The sequence below is a fragment of the Muscardinus avellanarius genome (genome assembly GCF_963383645.1).
Source record: "Muscardinus avellanarius genome assembly, chromosome: 5".
In the NCBI taxonomy this organism is placed as follows: domain Eukaryota; kingdom Metazoa; phylum Chordata; class Mammalia; order Rodentia; family Gliridae; genus Muscardinus; species Muscardinus avellanarius.
Window position 1 is genome coordinate 19792399 of NC_137790.1, and position 23556 is coordinate 19815954.

At 35.4% G+C, this 23556-nt stretch overlaps 1 protein-coding gene across 1 annotated transcript in view; it reads right to left on the reverse strand.

Moving 5' to 3' along the window:
- Positions 1 to 545: 545 nt before the first annotated feature.
- Positions 546 to 23556, reverse strand: part of GABPA (GA binding protein transcription factor subunit alpha) — a gene marked incomplete at both ends in the record, with an annotated part of 29098 nt that continues 6087 nt past the window's right edge. Inside the window, 7 exons of the mRNA XM_080696252.1 lie at positions 546 to 774; positions 5866 to 6058; positions 6285 to 6425; positions 6915 to 6968; positions 10600 to 10794; positions 19645 to 19890; positions 22679 to 22763. Coding sequence (XP_080552378.1) covers positions 546 to 774; positions 5866 to 6058; positions 6285 to 6425; positions 6915 to 6968; positions 10600 to 10794; positions 19645 to 19890; positions 22679 to 22763 — 1143 coding nt within the window. The remainder of the gene's footprint in view (positions 775 to 5865; positions 6059 to 6284; positions 6426 to 6914; positions 6969 to 10599; positions 10795 to 19644; positions 19891 to 22678; positions 22764 to 23556) is intronic.

Sequence of the window (23556 nt, forward strand, 5' to 3'; positions counted from 1 at the left end):
CTTTAATAACCTGATATTTAGTAATTTATTATTATAATTTTATTAGCTTGAAGACTTTAGCTCTGCTTAAGTAGATGAAACAGGCACACATGCTTTAACTGAGAAATTCCATTTTTCTGGTTCTATGTAAAGCAACATCTAAAGCTGCCACAGAGGGAAACAGTTATATTTTCAATAGTGAGGCCAGACTGTTTCCTGGGACACTTCACTGACCTTCCATCTTCAGATGCTAATGACTATTTTTGGTAGGGCTAGACATTAATACTGACCAGTTCAGCTTTCTCCGACTGTTAACAAACGATCCCACAATGGAGCAGCTTTCACACTGCAGACATTATGGTGATCCTTCAACATACACGTATTCTAAAATATATGCTCAAAGTAAAAAGATCCAAATTCACAAGAGTATGAAATATTTATAAAAAAAACCATGCATCAGCTTGTACAATCTAGAAATAAAAGATTTAAATTCTGTAATAAAGGTAAGAGCAATGCTTGCTCTAAATATTTAAGAAAGACCTTGGATTCCCAGAAAGTCCTGGGCTTCAATTATCCTTTTCTGTTTGTAGAGAAGCAGTAGCCAGGGCTACTGCTGTGACTGGTTGAGCAATTCCATGGAGCTGCATCTTTGCAAGCTTCTTCTGTTCACATTCTGTGACCAAACGATTTAACTCTGCTGCACTGTATCCAATAAGAGTCTTCAAGTCACACACAAACTTGTATACAAATCTCTTTCCTTGAACTTTACAAATCATGTCGCCATCATAGTAATACCTTTAGAAAGAGAAAAAACACATTCGGACTGTATATATAAATGAAGACTTCAGACTCCTTATGTTTCACAGACTACGCCATAAGCAGAAGCCTAGCAGACTCGTACCAACCACAACAGCAGCTAATAATGACGTTATAAAGAATATTTAACGTTCCTAAGGAAACTCCAACACATTTACAAAATCTTTGATTGCTCAGTACTCTAAAACCTTATATAATTAACTTTCAAAGCAGATTTTTGATAAACCAGTTTGTTTAAAAACAAATATGATTGTTAACTTAAAAAAAAAAGATAAAATAAGACCTTGGGAATAGCAGTAGAAGAGAACAACAGTGGTTTTTAAGTTTGAAAAAATCTGGTATCAGAACTTACTGTCTTTGTGACCACATGAAAAAATATTTTTCCTGTAAAGCTTTTATTCCTCATCTATAAAATTAGGTTAAAGACAGTACTTACCCTCACAGAACTGTTGAGGATTAAAGAGATAATCTTTATAAAATACTTATTAGGACACAATTACTGGCACTTAGTCCTCTATAAAATATAAAGTATATTGATAAGAACCCAGACAACTAAAAACCAGACATACATATTCTATAGATTGCTGGCTGTCTGCTACCTTTCTGTCTTGCATAAATCCTATCATGATGTAGACATTTCTTCATCTTTATCATTTTACTACAGAGAGACTTTCCAAATTGCAAAGAAATTTTCCAAACCCAACAGAGGCTTCAAAAGATTAAGTAAAAGTGTTAGGAGAAAAGAGGATACAGAAAAACATAAAATGAATATTATTAAAAAATGTTTCTAAGCTTACCTAAGCAGATTTGAGAAAATCATTCTAGAAGTCTATCTAGTTCATCACTGTTTCCTATGGAGATGCAAACAGCTGGATTTATATTTACTGTGGAAAGCATTTCATTTACCACTATGCACTAGGGTGTTTTTCTACCCAACAACAGAGGGAGAAAAAAGTGAAGCTCTTTTCTGTGAGACTGTGAAACTATTGTTTTAAAATTGCACTGCCCTTGGACAAAGAGATGCTAACAAAAACAACTATTTGCAAACGTGCCTGTGATGCAAACTACCATATGTAGTAGGATTTTATTATAAAAGCTACTCAGCTTAATTAAGAATCCATTAATGAAAAGACAGACCTATATGTGAAAAATTCTGTCATCTTTTACCAATTCCTGAGCAGCATGGATATAGTTACTTTTGATTTTCAAAGTAAAAGATATTAACGGTCTTGTGTTTTTGTCAATTACATTAATATATAACTTCAATCTCAACCCAGAAGCCACTAATTTCTCATCATTCAGTTTAAAATGCTATAGGCATTTCAATTTAAAAAAATTTCTACATTAATATGTGAGGTTGTCATAAATAGAAAAATAGAGCAAGAAAGCTTCATCTTTCTAGAAGGGAAATGGAATTAGTATTATCATCTTCCTTGTTAAGAAAGAGGCAAAAGAATACACACAGACAAATTACACTTTTACTTAATATTCCTTTCTTCAATCTAGTAGATGCATGATGGAATGTATATAGGAGCATTCACTGCAATTATTCACTCCCTAAAATAAAATGCAAAGGTATACAATACTTGGATATTCAGAAAAAAAATTTTTTCTTTTGAAACTCATATTTTTAACTCTCTTCATTTGTGAAATTTATCTGTAATAGCATTCGGTGCATTTGTCCTTTTCCTAAAATGAAGTGAAAAGGTAGCCAATGTTTGCATTTTCTTTTCTTTTTCTTTTTTCTTTTTTCGGGTCTGGGGATGGAACCCAGGGGCATTTGACCTCCAACCTACATCCCCTGCCCTATTTTTTATTCTTTATTTTGAAACAGGGTCTCACTAAGTTGCAGAGGGCCTCACTAAGTAGCTGAGGCTGTCCATGAACCGCGATCTTCCGGTCTCAGCCTCCAGAATGCTGGGATTACAAGCGTGCGCCACCATGCCCGGCTTGCATTTTCATAGATATGATTTCCTTACCTATTTTTTGAAACCTATATTTTAAAATGCTTTTAAACTGTGAATATATATCACACAAAGAGACAGAACACAAAAGTTAGCAGCTCAGTAATATGTTACAAAGTGAACATTCACCTGTTAACTATCAATCAGGTTCTAACAACACTGCCAGCATATCAATCCCCTCTATGTGTCCTTCTATTAACTGCCCCTCCCACTCTAAAAGGCAAAAACAAGCCGGCTTCATGACAGTATTCCCACTGCTTTTCTTTATACATTCACATGAAACATGTGGAAGCATTCCCATTGCTCCATATTCTTACCAACACACAGTACAGGCAATCTTTTTAATTTTACTTATTCTGGGGTTGGGAGAGTTACACTATTTTACTGTTGTTTTAAACTGCATTTCACTAATTACTGTGGAGTTGTGCACATTTGCTTATATTCTGGCCACATAATCTCTTCGCTGAAGTGTCTATTCAAGTCTCCTGTCCATTTAAAAATTTTTTTCTTGTTATAAGAGTTCTTTAGATATAACAGGTAGCACTCTTATGGTAGATATATGTAGCTGGCCTTTGACTTTTTTGGGGGGCGGGAGGAGACTGAAGACTGAATCTAGGAATTTTCTATCTCTGAGCTCTAACTCCAGACCTTTTTCACTTTGAAACAAAATCTCACTAAGTTGCGGAGGCTACAGAGGCTTTGTTCCAATTTATAATCCTCTTGTCTCAGCCTTCCAAGTACTGGGATCAGAGTGTACCATTGTGCCTGGCTTCACTCTTATTGGCAGCTTTTTTCTTTTTTCCTGTGGTACTGGGGATGGAATCCAGAGGCCTCCTACCTCCGGGCCACACCCTGACCTATTTTAAATTTTATCTGTAAACAGGGTCTCACTAAGTTGCAGAGAGCCTCAGTAAATAGCTGAGGCCGGCTTCGACCTGCACTATCCTCCTCTCACAGCCTCTCAAGTACTGGGATTACAAGCATGCTCCACCACTCCCGGTTTAATAGCAGTTTTTGATAATTACACCTTTTTAATTGAAATAAGAATCATCCTTTTCCTTTATAGTTTTAATTCTGTTTAAATATCTTCCCCATTGCCAGAAGTCATGGAGGTATCCCTAGATGCTTTCCCATTTTACTTTTTCACTGCTAGACAGGGAGCTACCGAGACTTGATTTCTGTCACATTGAAGAAGTGGTCACAGAGCACTCTCCTCCTCTACTTTCCCACAGGTTAGTCAATTACCCTAACACTGCTGACTGAAAGCAAGTCTTTCCTCATGTTTTCTTTCCACTGTCATTTAAGTTAAATGCTTATATATTCTTGGTTACATTTGGGCCCTCTACGTCGCTCTATTGTCTTTAAACAAATAGAATACTACCTTAATACTATAGTTTTAGGATCAATCCCAATACCCTGTAGACCAAGTATACTTTGATAATCTTTGTCTTCTATGAGTACAAGAAGAGATGTATCATGATACTTTATATTTCCATATAAATTTTGTAATTTTCTCATCAAGTTTTATGAAAAAAACTTCAGATTTTGATGGCTGCTACACTGAAACTTACATCAACCTGGGAGAGAATATTTATTAATTCTAATAATCTACTTATACTTTTGAAGGACTTAAATGTATACAACCTGTATCAACTGTCAAAAATAGCAGTTTTAATTCTAATTATAATAGAGAGGATTTTTGGAGAGTTGGCAAAGTGTTCAGGACTAAATAAGTGAAAAATACAATGAGAGTTAAGCATCTTTGAAAAAGAATTCTAAAAACAAAAGGTCATCCAAAAAAGAAAAATACTCATGTTAAACTACATAATGGCCATAATTCTGTAACAATAAATAGCAATCTAACCAAAATCTCTATACAATTACATTGGGGTAGGGAGATGGAAAAGGAATGTATATGTACAGTGATGAAAGCGAAATCATAATCTCTAAGTGTGAAATTCATGGAGAATGTCCAGGTGAAACATGAAGAAGCAAAAAAGCATGTTATTTAGAAATATAGCAGTATAAGCTGGGCGTGGTGGCGCACACTTCTAATCCCCGCGCTTGGGAGGCGGAGACAGGAGGATCGCGCAGGTTCGAAGCCAGCTGTGCTGGCGTAAGAGACCCTGTTTCAAAAATATAAAATAGGTCTGGGAGTGTAGCCTGGAGGTAGAAGGGCTTCCAGGAACCCCAGTACCCCCCCCCCCCACACACACACACTAAAATAAGAAATAAAAAAAAAAAAGAAATATAGCAGTATATTGCAGAACTACTTCATTATATTCACTCTCCCTCCTATTATACACAACTCTACGTTGTATGTATATATTCTCTTCAGATCCAGTGAATTTCTACCACTATAATTTCTGATAGTACAAAAAAATTTTTTACATAATTTACTATCAAGTTGGACACTGACCCCATCTCAAGAAAAAAAATGAAAAAAGAAAGTTCCTATTACTTATGGAGAGTTATAAATAAAAGAAAAACAAACCAGTATGTTTTGTAAAAATAGAAAATTATATACAGATATTTACTTATTTCTACTTGTAAAAATCGAAGATTGTATACAGATATTTACTGAAATTTGTAGCCAATCAATTTACTTATGCAAATGACAGCAGCATTGTCTGATATAAAAATGAAAAGAGCTTAGAATCATGGCCCACACTTGCAATTCTAGCTACTCAAGAGGTGAGGCAGGAGGACCCCAAATTTGAGGCCAGCCTCAACAACTTAGTATACTGTCTCAAAATAAAAATAAGAAAAAGGGCTGGGGATGGAGCTCGGCGGTAGAGCATCCCTGGGTTTAATCCTCAGTACTAGAAAAAAACCAAAAAAACAGAAAAAATAAACATCTGCTTTTATATAAGATAAAAACAAATAATTCTAGGATAGTTTTTTTAAAATGCTGCATGTACCCAAGGCCATTTTTAATATAACATGTATAAAAATATTAGCTTCTTAAAAATATGTAAAGAAAATAGCAATACTTTCTAAAGAAGTGAAGTACTTTAGTAACATTACACAAAAATACTTATATCTATAGTAAGAAACTACTTTTTAGAAAAGATTGATATTAGAAAAAAAAGTAGTAAGTGTTTACCTTAATGCGCGACTCAGTTTCTCATAGTTCATTGTAGGCTTATTTTTGCGTTGTCCCCATTTTTGTGCAACCAGTTCAGGCTGATTTAGCTTAAATTCGCCTTCATCACCAACCCAAGAAATACAATCTCGAGCATCCTTGTCAGTAAGAAGTTCTAGCAAAAATTGCCATAGTTGGATTTGACCATTGTTTCCTAAATTAACAAGAGGAACAAGTATTGGCCATAGTTTTATAAATTAACACAGAGCAAACAGGCAACATACATTGCCCCCTCTGGTTCAGATCTCAGCCATGACAAAACAAATTTTTGTTTTATAAATATTGTCTAAATACTGCCAAATAGTCCACACTCATATTTTCATGCAGTGAAATAAAATATAACTGATTTATTTTATAAACATGAGTTAGTGCAAAAATACCTGTTCGGTTTCCAGGTGAGCTTCTATCTTCTCCTGAAATCCTTGGAGCTCTTTGAACTTTAGCTGCCTTTGTACTACTATTTATAACTTTGATAGTAGTTGGTGTAGCAGACTGCACTGATGCTGGAATAATTTGTACAGCTGCAAGAAAAAAGCCAAGGGGAAAATATTTTTCTTCCAATATGAGCAGTGAAAAAAAATCTTGAATGATATTAAATGAAATCAATTTAACTAATGTTCCCTAATTAAGATTTCATTATTTTCATGTTCTATTCAATGTATTTATTTATTTTTATACTTTACTGGTACATTAGTCTCATACCACAATGGAGTTCGTGGTGATGAGACTTCAATATAAGAAAGTTTTGGATAAAATCCCAAAGTTTCAGAGATGACTCTTAACTTACTGAGTAAAAGTTATCTCTTTGTTTGAAATGATAACTTAATGGGGCATACACATTAGAGAATGAATTATAAAAACATTTGTTCATAAAAATTGTATAATATATACTGGAGAAAATGCAGACAAATGAGAACTCACATTCTAATACTAATAAAAATATTAACTCACACAACCACATATTGATAAATGGGCAGAGATTGACAGTCTTTTGGTAAATGAATACTCACGCTGATCAATTGTAACTATCTCATTCATCTGTTGTTCTTGGCTTGCCAACACATCTGAAGAATACACAAAAAAATTTTGTTTTCATTTAAAACCAGAAATAAGAACTATAATCTAGTAAAGTTCAACTTAATGAACAAAATCCTTTTGAAAGGGAGCTCTATAATTAAAACCCAAACAAACAAAAAAGAAAAAATATTAAAAAAACCTAAAACTTACTGCGAAAAAACTTAAAAAATAAATGGTCACTTTATAAGGCAAATTTCTAAGAGAAATACCAGAGTGAGAATTCAACTTTCTTATAGCATTCAGAACAATCACTCAAAAGAACCATAGTTTTCTAAGTATAAAAACCTGTATCTAAGTTTATCTACCTAAAACTATGTAAAAGTTTTAAAAACTCCAAGATCAGATCAAAGGAAATATATATCAATCTGAAATTATTTAGAAATAGATTCTGTACCAAAAAACCTCAGAGATGATCTGTTGTAACATCCACTTTTGAAAGAGCTGCTTTAACTTTATAATGCTCTTACTTAATACTAATTAAATTCTCAATGAAATTATAGCCCTCCTCAATGTCAAAATTGAAACTAAATAATTAACATGTCTACAAATAGTTTTCAATGTGTTATATTGAACAAGGTCTTAACACAACCCTCTGCAGAACTATCCATTTACTATTCCCAGCTCAAATGCTATTTTTTCCCCTGTTAAACAGTAATTTCATGTGCTGAATTCTATTAATTCATCCCATTTAGAGCCCATCATAAACTACACTTCTGTCTTGATTGTGAATTTGAACCCATCAGTAATCATTCTGGGTTCTGAGTGGGTCCTGGGACCTCAGCAAGACTAAGGGGCCATGCCTGGATCCAGTTCCACAGAGCTGAAAAGTAGGGGATTAAGAAGTCTGAATCCTATCCAACAAATATGAGTTTTCTTTGAGGATCCTGATAATATAACACTTACATGGAAAATTATTTGTAGTTTCACATATCTGGGTTCAGATTTCATCTCTTACTTACTATATAGCATTGGTAAATTACTCAACTCCCTGAATATTAATTTCCTAATATCTAAATGAGATGCCCACATCTACCACCTCAGGAGGTTATTGTGAGGAATAAAGAAAAATTTTAAAAAGCAGAGTGTAAAGTGAACTTTTCTGTAAACTGAATATATTACTGCTTTATCCAGACTTCTAGTTCTAAACTCTTCTCTTGAAGAAAACACCATTCCTTATGTTTGTGGCAGATTCTTCTTGGAATTTTATAAAAGTACCTTAACACTGGAAAAGTGGTATTAAAATTGTTTCATTTGTGACAAAAATGGAGGTCTCCTAGTCTCAAGAGAGGCAAAACAGAAAGTAACAACCATGACACAGCCTAGGTGTGACCAATATATAAAATCAACCTCTAAGCCTTAATTTGCAGATTTGAGTTTGGTCTGTTTTTTGGGAACTCGAGATAACAGAACAAAGAAACAGTGTGTGAAAGCTTGATACAAGAACATAAAGGCACTCTAAATTTATTCCCCTGAAGCTCCAAAATCTTGGCTATGAAGGAAGGAAAGGCAAGAATCCCTAGAGGTAAAGCCTTGGAAATACAGAGCGATTTTACAAAAAAAAAGGATATTAGGGTCTACAGGTATAAAACAATTCTTTTTCCTAAAGAATACTGTTAACAAACTAAGACCTTTGCTTTGGTGACAGAAGATATTTACATTAAGAAGCATGCTACATAACCACTAATAACCATCTTCTGCAAGAAGAGTATTACTTGGATGAAATTTCGGCATAAGGGGACCTGTAGGCAGGAGGCAGGTAATCTCAGGTAGGTAATCCAACATGTATCTGCAGCAGAAGCAGCTCTACACCTCTCTAGCACTGCTTCTCCTTGAGAGATCACCAAGGATGAAGGGAACAGGCCGGGCCAATGAACAGTTCTGTTGTAGGACTCGGTGCCCTTCAGAGACATGCTACAGATGCTCAAGGGACCTTGTTCTGAAAAGCAGAACTTGTGAGTTAGAGAACATCTGCCAGAAATAGTCCTACATATCATTCAGCCCATGCTGCAAATTCTGAGCTGACCATGAGAGTCTCAAGCCAGATAGGATTTCCGTGCCAGGGCAGAGCACAGGACCCTGGTCAAAGCAGCAAGGATTTCTGTGAGATACTTATCTAGTCTGTGGGGATTTGTTGCTTTTAAAAACAAAGCAAGAATCCAGAGCAGAGTTTTACTGAGGTAGACTCACTCTACTGCATGGAAATGGAAAGAAACACAAGACTCTTGCCTTCTGAACCAGGACAAGTCTATGAAGAGTTTGAGTTTATAGAGCACCAGAAGAATCAGGAAGAGACAACCACAACAGAGTTGTCCTGGAAGAGACTGGGAAAACCATGAGTTTGGGGAAAACTATAGTCTAAGCACTGTCTTTGGGAACTCTTATAAGGAAATGTTTAAGAACTCTTATAAGGAAATGTTTAAGAAAACATGATACAACATAAGAACCCAAACAAACCAGAATTTACCTTATTTATCTGAAAACTACAGAGAAGAAAATGTGAAACTAATGACCAAAGTCTTCAAACAAGACAGTCAATTTATTAATCTATGAGAACTGAAACAGGAAAAAAAAACACCCTATAAATTCAATGACTGTCAGTCTTTTACTATGATCGATACTTTTAAAAAAGTGTCTCAAAGAATCCACATGAGAGCAAAACTATGGATGAATACTGAGGTAATGCCTCTCTCCAGAGCTTCATTCTTGGATGGAAATGCAAAGCATTAAATTACTGTGGAAGAATCCTCCATCAAAGTACTTCCTTTACTGAGCACTGTTACAATTTCACCCATAATTTAAAAAAAATTGAGAGTCTGACCTACTTACGAATTAAAATATATGGATCTAGCTAGTAACTCTGATATATAAAACAGTACTAGGGGATGGGTTGGTGCTAAGATATCTTAAACAATATGCTAATAGTCACTGAAATATGATGAAATAAATAAATTTTTTTAGAAAATGCCTTTATTTGAGTTTTTATTTTGCAGCCAAATATTTTCTAAGTTTTCTGCATATTAATGTCTGTGGGACATAAATGGAAACACTTATCACCAGTAGTTTCAAACTCAAGACGGTGGGATCCTTATTTACACTTTTCTTTTCTCTCTTACTACCCTATCCAGTTAATAATAGACATTTAAAACGATTTAACCCCATGATAAAAGAGAAGCCACCTGTGGGCAAATGATCTTGCTTCTAGAAGATCTGTAGTAAACAGAAGAACTGACTGATGAAACTGCAATGGCAGTGTAGTGGGAAGGGCTAAGGAAGGGCACAGTGTCTGAGTTAAGAACATGGATTCTAGTGTAAGCTTGGGTTAGAATCCTGACTGACATTCCCTAGCTCTGTCGCCATGTGAGGCACTTGAAGCCTCACAGTCCTATTTTTAAAAAAAGAAAGCAATGTTATCTGGCATTATTATAGGGATTAAATGATATAATACACAGAGAACTCTCAGCACTATCTTAATGTAATTAATAAATGTTAACTATTAATGGTTTGCTTATTAATGAGCTACTTATTATTAGTTAGCAATGACAGGATGAAAACAAAGTTAAAAGAAATAAAATTAAACTTAAGTTACAATGTAAATAGATAAAAACTCTAATTTTATACATTTTCGAAGAAGCTCCAGATGACTCCAGAGAATTTCTCCCCGAGGGACCCGCTGAAAAAAATCTTCTTGGTTGAGACTACATAATTCTCTTCCCGAAATGTTGAGTGTGGTGAGGTCTATATCAGTCATGCTGAACTCCTTCATTACCCAAACCACCCAATGCAGGACTTGGTCTGTGGACCACTGTATAGGATCTAGAAAAAAAAAATAGTACCTTTAGCCTAGTTCCATCTTAAATATAATATTTACAGTTAACATACACATACATATAAAATTCAGACAGATTTTTCCCCCAAAGTAAAATAAAGTCATTTTATTAAGTTAAAAAGATTTTTCTGCTATATTTTATCCCCATTTTCTTTTCAACTTCTCAACCTAAATCTCTTTTGTTTTGCTTTATTTATTTTTGAGACAGAGTCTCATGATGTTGCTCAGGCTGGCTTGAAACTTGCCATCTTCTTGCTTCAGCTTCCTGAGTAGCTGGGGCTAGACATGATGTGCCACCTTGCCAAGCTCAATTTCTTTCTTTCTTTCTTTCTTTCTTTCTTTCTTTCTTTCTTTCTTTCTTTCTTTTTCTTTCTTTCTTTCTTTCTTTCTTTCTTTCTTTTTGCGGTACTGGGGATTAAACTTGGAGATTTTCTACCTCTGAGCTACACCTTCAGCCCCATTTTTTATTTGAAAACGGCCTCACTAAGTTGCAGAAAGCTTTGCTAAGTTGCAGAGGCTGGCTAAGAACCTGCTATCCTGTCAATTTTCAATCTAAATTTATGTTGGAGTCACTTGGTTCTACACATTTTATCAAGAAAAAAAAATGCAAAATTGTTCTCCAAAAGGCTAAAGAGAAGAATAAAATATATGATTAATACTGAAAAAATGGAGTAAATTATACAAGTTTAAATATGTGTTGCACTGCCTAAGGACTCTATGAATCTAGTCTTCTCTAAAATATGAAAAATGTACTCTTTCTTTTCCTTCTTGTAAAAGGCCATCTGTTCCTGTGTTTACCCTTATGCCACTTAGAACATACTAATCGCCTTATTCAGCTATTCACCCACAGTCTATTAAGGGCTTAAATACAAGGACTGTATCCACATAAACTCTATCATAGTGCCTAGCATATACATTTGTTGAATCTCTAAGTGGTAAAAATGGTAAAAGTAACATTTATCAAGAGCCAAATTTATAATGAAGATAAAGCAAACATCCAAATATGATTGACAGCTCCAGTTTTTTTTTTTTTTTTTGGTGTGCTGGGCATAGAACCCAGGGCCCTTGTACATGCTAGGCAAGCACTCTGTACTGAAGAACATGCTCAGCCCAGGAAACGTTTTTCTTAAATTTATCCAGTGAAGTGAAGGGAGGAAGGATTCTAGGAAGATGGTAGTACATTTTAATTTTTCTGAATACACAAAAACAAAAACCTTATGGGCAAAATAGCCATGTATTGATGTTTCTAATAAAATCAGGTGACAAGATATTCTCACATTCTGTAAAATGTACATGGGTGAAGGCGAAACAATAAATCTGAGCACAGGAAAACCTGAACACAGCCAAGTATTCACTGAAACAATAGGTCAGGCTAAAAGCAACTGCTAAGAACAGTTTTGCCAAATCCAACAGCAGCTGAGTGCAAGGGTCCATGGTGGAACTTAAAGGGAGGAACAGTAAAGCCCTAGGGGAGTTTATCAAACTTAAAAGAAGGAGAAACTGGGAGGAGTGGAAACACAAGAAGGAAGCATAGGGATGACACCAAGGAAAGGGAAAGAGAAGGCTCAGGTCCAAGAGAATAGAGGGAAAACAACAAGAAACAAAACAAAGGAGAGTAAGGGAACAGATAAGAACTGAATCTAAAAAACCTAACACCGAAACTGACAAAAAACTATCAAGATCACAAAAGGAAAAAACATTAGTCTGATTTGTTTTCTTAAAATATCAGGACTCTGGCATAATGTGCCAAATTACCTATGAATAGTCTGCCTCTTTTTTTCTAAGACCTTAGTAAAAGAATTTTTAAAAGATATAAAATCAGCTGGGTGTGGTGGCTCAAGCTTGTAATCTCAGTACATAGGAGGCTGAGAAAGGAAGACTGAGGTTCACAGGACAGCTTTAGCAACTTAACGAGACCCCAGTTCAAAATTAAAAAATTGAAAACAAAACTAAAAAAGGGGTTAGAGGTATAGCTCAGAGGTAGAATGCCCCCTGGATTAAATCCCCAGTGCCCCCCCAAAAGTACAAAGTAACAGACATGAATGGAAGATTTCAACTAGTTTTTGAAGACAATAAGCACAGTGATAATTAATTTGGCAGAATAGGGGAAATTATGACCTAAACGTCTTCTCAGAAGGATACCAATGAAGTTGTCCTTGCTGTGGAACCTCTGTAGTGACTCAGTCATGAAGCTTCCAGGTAGCAAGAGATGCTTAAAGTCAAGGGCGGGGGGGATCACTAATTTACTTGTTTGGTAAAAACCATGAAAGAAACTTATTTAATCAGCATTGCTACACTGGGAAGACAAGGGTATTCACATCCTTAGCCTTGTCTCTGGGGAGCTAACAATAATTTTGAGGTTTTACAGACTAGGCATGAAAGCTGGGGCTGGGAGTTTGCATAGCTGTAGGCTTTTCGGCTGCCAAAGCAGGTGCTATTGGTTGGGTGTGGTTTGATCCATCATTACCCAAGGACTTATCAGGCTGGGCCTTGCCTGATAAGAATGTTGCCGTTGGCTGGGGGGTTGCTTTAACTCATCACAAGAAGTTTATTGATCATAACTTGTTTCTGGAATCCAAGGTGACTCAGAGAAAAGAAGGTAGATGCAAAATGGAAGCAGATACCTTAAGTCTTTAAAATCCTGCTTCTAGCCACCCACTGAACACTTGCAGGCATAGCAAAATTATGAGTCCATGATACAATTTGAGGAATTTGATTTAAAACAGGTGGCATGGTCAGAACCTCCTCGGCTTTTCCTTCTTTCTCAGGGGACAGTTCAATGGGAGCATCTCACACACGTGGACACCTGAACACTTTAAGTGTGGAAAGACATAAGTGGATACTGGGAAAATAGGCCCAGTCTCCAAATGAGTGTGAGATCCTCTCTACTGCCTCCCAGCCCCAATTCTTTTTCCGCTTTTAGAATGGCAATCACATATGCATCAACCCCTAAACGCTCACACAATCTTCTATTCTTGACAGGTGACCAATTCTGTAAGTTGAAGAGACCCAACAGAAAGATCTACACATACTGACATGTTTCAATCTTTTAGAGAAGAGGACAATATTCCATTTAATCAGCCTACTTTCTCTTAATATAAACAAGATTGCCAAAAATAATGAGGTATTTCAGAGACTTAAAACAAACCTTAACAAAAATAAACAAAAAAAATTGAGAGTAAGAACAAAAAAAAAAAATTTTTTTTTAAAGTTAAATCCAGCCAAAACTGGGCGTGGTTGCGCACGCTTGTAATCCCCGCACTTGGGAGGCAGAGACAGGAGGATCGCGCAGGTTCGAAGCCAGCCAGCTGGTTTAGGAGACCCTGTTTCCAAATAAAAATATAAAAATGGGTCTGGGAGTGTAGCCTGGAGGTAGAAGGGTTTCCAGGAACCCCAGTACCACCACCACCACCAAAAAAAAAAAAAAAAAAAAAAAAAAAAAAATCCAGCCAAGTGTACTGATACACACATATAATCCCAGTACTTGAGAGGTTGAGAGGAAGATTGCAGATTTGAGGCTAGCCTTAAGAACTTAGCAAGATCCTGCTTCAAAAAATAAATACAATAAAAAGGGCTGGGGCAGAATGCCCCTGGGTTCCATCCCTAGCACGCACACAGATACACACACACAAAAGGGAAGAAAAGAAAGGTTTTTAAAAACCAGCTATAATCCACATATTAAAAAAGGTTAAGGGGAAATGTGATAATCAATATAGTAGATCAGAATGGTATGAAAAGGAACAAAGGCTCCCTGTAAATTAACAATCAGACAGACTGCAATATAAAATCAGGAAAATTTGGAAGAAAGTAATACAAAAAGACAGAGCTGGAAAATAGAGAAGAAAAACAAAACAGGTTAATCCAGAAGATTCAATAGGAGTTCTAGAAAAAAGAACATAGAAGGTAAGTATCAAAATAAAAGGCTTGGCGTAGTGGTGCATGCCTGTAATCCTAGCACTTGGGAGGCTGAGACAGGAGGATGGAGGCCAGCGCAGACCTTCAGCAACTTAGTGAGACCCTTTTTGGCAAGGTGTGGTGGCACACGCTTGTAATCCCAGCATTCAGGAGGCTGAGACCGGAGGATCGTGGTTTGCGAACAGCCTCAACTACTTAGTGAGGCCCTCTGCAACTCAGTGAGACCGGGTTTCAAAATAAAGAATAAAAAAATTGGACAGAGGCTGTAGCTAGGAGGTCGAACGAATGGCCCTGGGTTCCATACCCAGACCGAAAAAAAAAAAGCAAGAGAAACTTCCAGAGCTAAAGGCTATAATCAATTGTCTAGATCAGTGCTGACAATAAATAAATAAATAAGACCTACCATGAAATTTTATATTTTGATTAGCTACACTTAAAAACAGGTAAAATTCATTTTATTAATATATTTAATCTTACTCAACACATATTAATATTATCTCAGCAAAAAATTAAAAGATTTTACATTTTGTTTGTATTGGGTTATTTGATACTTATAGCATGTCCCAATTCTGATCAGGCACCTTTCAAGGGCTCACATGTGACTAGTAGCTACTATATTCAATAGTAAAGGGCTGGATTGAAACTGTGCTTAAATCATAAATCTACAATGAAACAAAGATTTACACTGTCACTAACCCAAAATGAAGATCAGAGATTCTGAGCAGAAAATTAAAATATCTTCAGGAAATTTAAAAATATAATGTACTAAGAAACTAGAATCAAGATATCCTTACAGGTTTCACAGTACAGAATAATGGAATACTGAGGAAAAGTGACTTTTCAACTTCAATATTCTATAATAAAATTGAGAGAGAGAGAATGAATATACAAGTATATTTAGACATATAAAACTATGAAAAATTCATAGGTATCCTAAGAATGAAAGAACAATGCATAAAGCATAAACAAGAGACTAAAGTTATAAAAATCAAAAGTATTAGATTCAGAAAAATGGAGATTCAGCACTGTAAAAGAATAAGGATAGGACAGAAAGCTTTGCAGCAGATGCAGAAAAGATTCAATTCAGATCTGAGAATTCGGAAATACCTAACAATAGGCATGATACAGATTACTGGAAATGGGAGAAAATATGTCTACGAACCTAAAAAACTAAAAAAAAAAGTCAATTTTGAATTTCAGAAATATAAGTGCAAGTAAATATAATCATGACTACACAATAAATAAGCACTCATAAGGCACACAATGACTAATGATGTAAAAAAAAATTTTATAATAATATTACAAAATGAGGAAGGGTAAGGTTTCATTTTGTTCTGCATGGAATAGAACTCTCATCTACAGTAATATAAAGACAATAATGATTAAAAACAATAGAGCTAAACACAATTGCCACAAGTGAACTGGGTGTGTAAGGAATCTACTGTTTCTCCTAAGACATTTTTTCTTTCTTTAAAGCTATTTAAAAGATACACAATAAATGATAGAATTTACCAATGAAGTTGAAGAATGATATATATGAATCAAACTTGATCTATTTTTGTGTGATAAATAGTAATTTAAATGTCAATATTTCATAATTTTGAAGGCCCAAAACATGAGTTTGCATACTTTTTGTTTAATTATCAAATGGAAAGAAAGGATAAAAATGAAAAATCTCAACAAATCTGTATTTTCAATATTTAACAAAGGACAAAAGTAAGAATTTGGACTTTGATTTTACTTTTAGTAAGTTTTAACATTCCTTATAGCTGATCTCAAGTTGCTCAGAATTAAGAAACCTGCCAATGACCTACTTTCAAGCATAGAAATAGAAACCTAAAATGATAAGCTTCCTAAGAAAAATATCATTTCTAAAACTTTCTAGCAGGTAAGAATTTCATGACAAGTCATCAACGATTTTTAAAATCCTTCCTACATCTCAATAAATCTCAAGTGTTTGAGTATTCTTCTAAGTAAGTAACACTGTCGGGTAGGAACTCTGAGTCACAGTTTATAATCTTGCTACCTAAAATTCATTTTTGTATACTACTGTCCATAAAAGATTCTACTACTGAAGAATTCTTGTGGAAAATACAGAAAGCTCTGTAAAAGCATTTCAAGACTTTCTATGCTCCCTTCTTTCCTCAGCATTTTCTCTCCTTAGATGACTCAACTGCTAACATGAAGGGCAAATACAGCATCAGTAGCTTCTATGTGTTAAAAAGTAGCTTCATAGTCATTCATTGGTAACCAGAGGGGATTGGATTCAGGATACCTTCTTCCCCTCAGGGATACCAAAATTCTCAGATGTTCAAGTATCTTATATGAAACAGCAAAGTATTTGCATATGACATCCTACCACATACTTTAGACCAACTCTAAATAACTTAAAATATCTAATACAATGCAAGTGCTATGTAAATAGTTGTACTATAAGAAATAATAAGGAAAAAAATCTGTACATTTTCAGTTAGAGACACAATTTATTCTCTCCCAAATACTTTTTTGTTGTTGTTTGGCTTTATAGTTTTGGGGATTAAACCCAGATGCATTCTTCCTCCAAGCTAACCCTTTTATTTTTATTTTTAAACAGGGTCTCACTAGGCTGATGAGAGTCTCACTACTTGGTGAGACTGTCCTTGAACCTGCGCTCAGCCTCCCAAGTTTAGGATTACAGGAATGTATCACCATGCCCAGCTCTTCCAAATACTTCTTTTTTTTTTTTGGTGGTACTGGGGGTGGAACCCAGAGGCTTTCTATCTCTGGGCTATACTCCCAGACCTTTTTTATATTTTATTTGGAAACAGGGTCTAAGTTGCTGAAAGCCTCACTAAGTAGCTGAGGCTGGCTTCGAACCTGTGCGATCCTCCTGTCTCAGCCTCCCAAGCGCGGGGATTACGTATGCCACCACGCCCGGCTCTCTTCCAAATACTTTTAATCCACAGTTGACAAGGATGTGGAACCCACCGACAGGAGGGCCATTAGTATTTTCAACCATTATATCTTTTTTCTTTCCTATCTCTTGAAGATTAACTATATACCTCATCTTTTATCTCATTATATTTCAAGTAACATCCCAGTAAACAATGCCATTTTATCTACAAATACATTAAGGTTACCAACAACTCCTGAACCATTTCCATACTTGCCCTCCACAAAGCATTTATAATCAAGTTTCTTCTTTTTATTTTCTTGTGGTACAAGGGATTGAACCCAGGGACATTCTACCTTAGAGCTATACTCCCAGCCCTTTCCATGTTTTTGTTTTCTTTTTTTTCTTTTTATTTATTTTTCCTTTTTTGGCGGGTCTGGGGATGGAACCCAGGGGCATTCTACCTCCGAGCTATACCCCTGCCCTATTTTTTATTCTTTATTTTGAAACCGGGTCTCACTAAGTTGCAGAGGGCCTCACTAAGTAGCTAAGGCTGTCTGCAAACTGGGATCCTCCTGGTCTCAGCCTCCCGAAAGCTGGGATTACAAGCGTACGCCACCACACCCCGCCATGTTTTTGTTTTCAAACAGGGTGCTGTGCTGAGGCTGTCGTTGAAAGTGTCTCCTCTTGTCTCAGCCTCTCAAGTACCGGGAAGACAGTTGTGCACCACCACGTCTGGCAAATTTCTTAGTTTCTAAAATGTTTGTTCGTTATAATTAAGCTTCGTTTTTCCAATTCTACAGTTACTTTCATATCAATTTACCAGTGACCCTCTGATCATTAAAATGAGTAAGTGTTCTGACTCTCACACATCTGAGTCCTAGTCATCCAAACTCTCCTCAGTTTCACTACTAAATACAGTTCTTATTTTCTTTCTACCTCTTCATCTACTTCTTACCCTACTACCCCTAAACACACAGGAGCCTGGATTTAACATTGTGTTCTTTTCTATAATCAGGAATCACATATACTTCTATGGCTTCAAATACAAATTTGATGTAAATGAGTCCCATACAAGACCCTCATCTCCAGCAGAATCTTGCTCACCTGAACCTATGTTCTGACTCCCTCCAGCTGAATATGCACTTTCACCCCACATTCTAGTGCCATGACAGAAGCTCTTTCTCAAGAACCTTTCCCATACCATGCCTTCCCCACTCCCAAGGAGGCTTTCAAAAGCATGCTGCCCTTACCCAGCATCATAAGCCCAGCATTTGGTACTTTGCCTGACATATGGTAACGGTTCATGACATGTAATGAAGATGTCATCAGTTTTTGGCAGGAGTGTTGCCTCTGTCACTCAACTCTTGATCTCTTCTCTACACTCGTACAATCTGTTTAGTCCTACTATTGTTCTCACCTACCTCTCCTTTTCCACTCACACAGAAATCATTTAGTCTAGGCATTACCAGTACTGTATACACTCTAGGAGTACATTGTCTCATGTCAGATGTACTCTAGGAGTACATCTGCCACATTCGTTCTTCAGTTATCACTTTCATTGATCAAAAACAGCTCTATAAAGCTAGGAAATAACTCCTTGTCCACTACATCTTCTCACACCACTGTGTACTTCCAGATCTAATCTCTATACCTAATGTTCCCTGTCTGCAGTGTCCTTTTCTGCACAATAGTTTCTAGTCTATAATAAACTCTTCCCCAATTTTCTCTCAGGCCACTACAATCCCTTTGGGATTATTTTGTATATACAAAGTATTGACCGCTTCAATGTTTCTTTTGTGACAATTACCACTGTGAACATTCTAAGGGCAGATTTGTTTTACAGTTCCTTGTATTTCCAGCTCCCAGGACAGTGTCTGCTCATCCTATGTGCTTAACATTGCTATAGTTCAAAACAAAAGAGATAAAAGTCAATATTCTTTCTAAAAATTCTACATTTAAAGTAGATCATAACTTACTCACCCTAGTATTTTCAATGTCAAACTTAATTCTTATTATTCTACCTAACAAATAATCATGTATTTATTACCATAGGGTATCCCAAGGCGTTCTTGTTCTTTCCTATAGCCTTCCAGTGCAGCGGCCCATCTTGTCACTTGTTCTGAGGTTTCATCTGAAATGGTTGTGATGTGTTTTGTACCATCAAGAGTTATCACCTGAGCTTCTTCAACAAGATGTGCTTCTGCTTCAGCATGGTGGGCATCTGGATCAATGACGACTTCAACAGTTTCCGCGGTTTTAACAATTTCAAGGATGTTTAGCTTTGGCTCAATTCCTTAACATTGGATTCAAAAAATTATAAATTTAAATAAAAACACATAATCTCACACTAAAAATTTAGTTCATATGCTCCCAAATGATACACAAAAAACTTCATTTTAAATATTTTTAGTAACATAGAGAACTTAATAGACCACTATACTAAATGCAATTTAATAGAACTTTTACAATAACAGTATTATATCAATATTAATTTCCTGACTTTTAAATTATACTGTGATCATATAAAAGAATCCTGATAGATTTAGGACAGTAAGGGATCATGTGTGCAACTGAGGCCTAGACAACTGAATAACATAATGTGTGTATGGGGGGAAAAATGCAAATGTAATGAAAGTTTGAGGAATCTGGGTGAAGAATATTAAAAAATTATTTAGTCTTACAATTTCTACACAATAATTAAAACCATATACACATATATATTCTATCTATAAGCATCATTAGGAAAAAAGTACCAATTCTTACCACAATAAAAGTACTAATAAAAACTATCAAAATGGAGTAAAAATTAAAAATGATACTAGGGAGACTATAGATGAGTAGTTATGTACCGTAAGATTTTAAAAAATCTTTCTAAGCAAATTAAAATTTTGATCCTCCCCCCCCCCCCAGTACTGGGGATTGAACCCATGGACATTCTACCTCTGAGTTATACCCCCAGCCCTATTTTTTATTCTTTATTTTGAAACAGGGTCTTGCTAAGTTGTGGAGGCCTCACTAAGTACCTGAGGCTGGTTGTGAACCTGCAATGCTACTGTCTCAGCTTCCCAAGATCTAGGATTACAAGCATATACCACCATGCCCAGCTTCTGCTCTTTTTTTGAAAGAAAAGTACATGTGTTTAAAACAATGCTGACAGCCGGGCACGGTGGCACATGCTTGTAATCCCAGTACTTAGGAGGTTGAGACAGGAGGAGTGAAGATTCCGCAGCCAGCCTCAGCTACTTAAAACAATGCTGACTTTGTCAAATTAAACTGATACCACTAAATTCTGATTATCATTTTCAACAATGAAGAAAAATCCATAGCCAGAATATATTTAAACCCTAGTATAAAGAAAGGTATTAAAGAACTGTAATTTCACTGGGCGTGGTGGCACACACTTGTAATCCCAGTACTTGGAAGGCTGAGACAGGAGGATCCAGGTTCGCGAACAGGCTCAGCTACTTAGTGAGGCCCTTTGCAACTCAGTGAGACTCTGTTTCAAATTAAAAAAAGAACTGTAATTTCTGTGAACAAAATAGATGAGGTGAATGATTTATTAATTCAGACTCCACAATGCCTATTTACCCCAAATAAAAACATTTAAATGTTTTAGAAATTAGAATTAAGAAATTATACCAGTTATTTTATTTAATGCTATCTATATAACTGTCAATAAAATATACTATAATTTATTCTAGCATTAAATAAACTAGCCCTGTATTGAAATATCAAATACTTATATTAAAATGATAGATTTAAAAAACTGAAATATCATTTAACTGTATTTACTGAATCTGTTGCAATCTATAAATTTAAGGCAAACATGAAAAAAAAAACAAACCTGTGAAAACCAGTATAAGAAAATGTACCCTCATTCATTAGGTGATACAGAGAGGCCACTTTTTCAAATATATATAATACAAATAATTAAATTTAAAAAACATTTCCCCAAGATTCATTCCCTAATCCTCCATCCAAATTTCAGTTTTATGGCTTTTGAGTCAACTCTTTTTAAAACTTGCACTGAAAGTACATTACGCTTTTAAAGAAAAAAAATTAATGTTTTTCTTATTCATACCAACAATCAATCTTGGGAGGATTATAAATCATAAGTAGGTAACTACCATTTTCAAAGTCTAACAAAAACTTTGATTTATGGAATACAACCACAAGCAATATTATATGTTCAGAAGTTACTTTAAAACTTTTATTAGAGCCAATTAAATGACATTTTTTAAAAGTACAATTCAGCCTATCAAAAATGGTTTTCTAATTTTCTTTTCCAACTTGTGTACTTTTCTTGTGGTATTTGGGTTGGAACTCAGGGCATTCTATCTCTAGGCTACACCCCCAGCCCTATTTTTTATTCTTTAGTTTGAAACAGGGTCTCACTGAGTTGCAAAGGGCCTAAGTAGCTGAGGCTGTCTGCGAATCATGATCCTCCTGTCTCAGCCTTCAGAATGCTGGGATTACAAATGTGCGCCACCATGCCCTGCTCCAACTTGTGTATTTAAACTGTATTTGTAAAATATCGTGATCCACATTCTTTGTGAATTCTTTCTTCCCTCGGTGCTAAACTGTAAACACTAAATTTTCTTGCAGATAAAGTTCAGAAGTGACAGGCTCTACATTCAATGGTATGAGCCTTCTATTTAAAAATGAGATAAAAGGACAAGCAGGTATGTGACATTTTTGGACTAGTGTGGCTGCTCACTGTAAAGGCAGCATGATTCCAAGCTGACAGCTTTTGTGGTAGCTTCCAGATGTAGTATGTTTCAGATCATGGCAGCAGAGCAGCTTCCTTGGCAGTGCAGCTCTTCAATGTGGCTAGCGCATTCTTAGGAAGTTGGCTAGAACCTGTTCTCTTCCAGCGCTCTCTGTGATTCTGCTATTTACTACCATGTTATATGCCCCTTTATTTTATTAAGTCTGGGGAGATGTGTTATGCTATCTGCTTCAACTTGACAGATACAAAAACTACATCAAAAGCATGCATATTTGATGCTCTGACATCACTTTAACTTATATCAAAAAGAATAAGATAGACTTTTAAGTCACTGCCACTAAAAGTAACTTACCTTGATAAGAAATTACTTGTACACTAAGCTGTACAGTTCCATCTGTCTTTACTCCTTGGTCAAATAAACTTCGCTCTGGATCTAGCTAAATATGGGTAAAACAAGAGCATTTTAACTCAATCATTAGATTAAAGTCCCTACCCCTGGCTTAGTATAAATAAATACCAAGGATAAATGGATACAAACAGGACCTAATCAGCATACTAATTAAAATTTAAGAACATGTTCAATCATCCAAGTTGTCATAGCATTTAATTCTTTGCCAAAATTAAAGATATTTTAATCACTAGGGTAGTAACTGAGGAAAAGCATAAGCCAGCAAATTTAAGTGTCAATTTTCTACCTCTAGAGTTTAGGCTGGAATCTTAAATAATGGCAAAAGGCAATTATTTATTCTGTAAATTTATTTAATGTAAAAAAAATAATAAAATGTCACTCATGAATAGGAATTGTTTAAATAGTAGTGACAATTTAAACTTATCAACATATTCCTGTCATTCTTCCCTTATAAACAATGTTATAAAAGATTAGGGTTCACTCTAAATCTCTGACCACAAAATTAATAAAAGAATTTACAGCCTTACTAATTTGATCTACGATTATCTTTAATTGTAATTCCTCTGAACATTAATGCCCTTTTTCCTACACATCTCCTTATAGTGAATGCATTTCACAACAGCAAATTGATGATAAAATGTAATTCTGACTTTCAGATACTTTCTTTAAAAACCAGCTTGAAAACAGGCTTCCAATATAACTACCTCGAATAATGTATATCTGTGTATATTTACATATTATATCACTGAAGGTACAAATCTCCTCTCACTTTCATTTTCAACTTAGTTAATATTGTAGTCATGGCACAAATAATTTTTCTA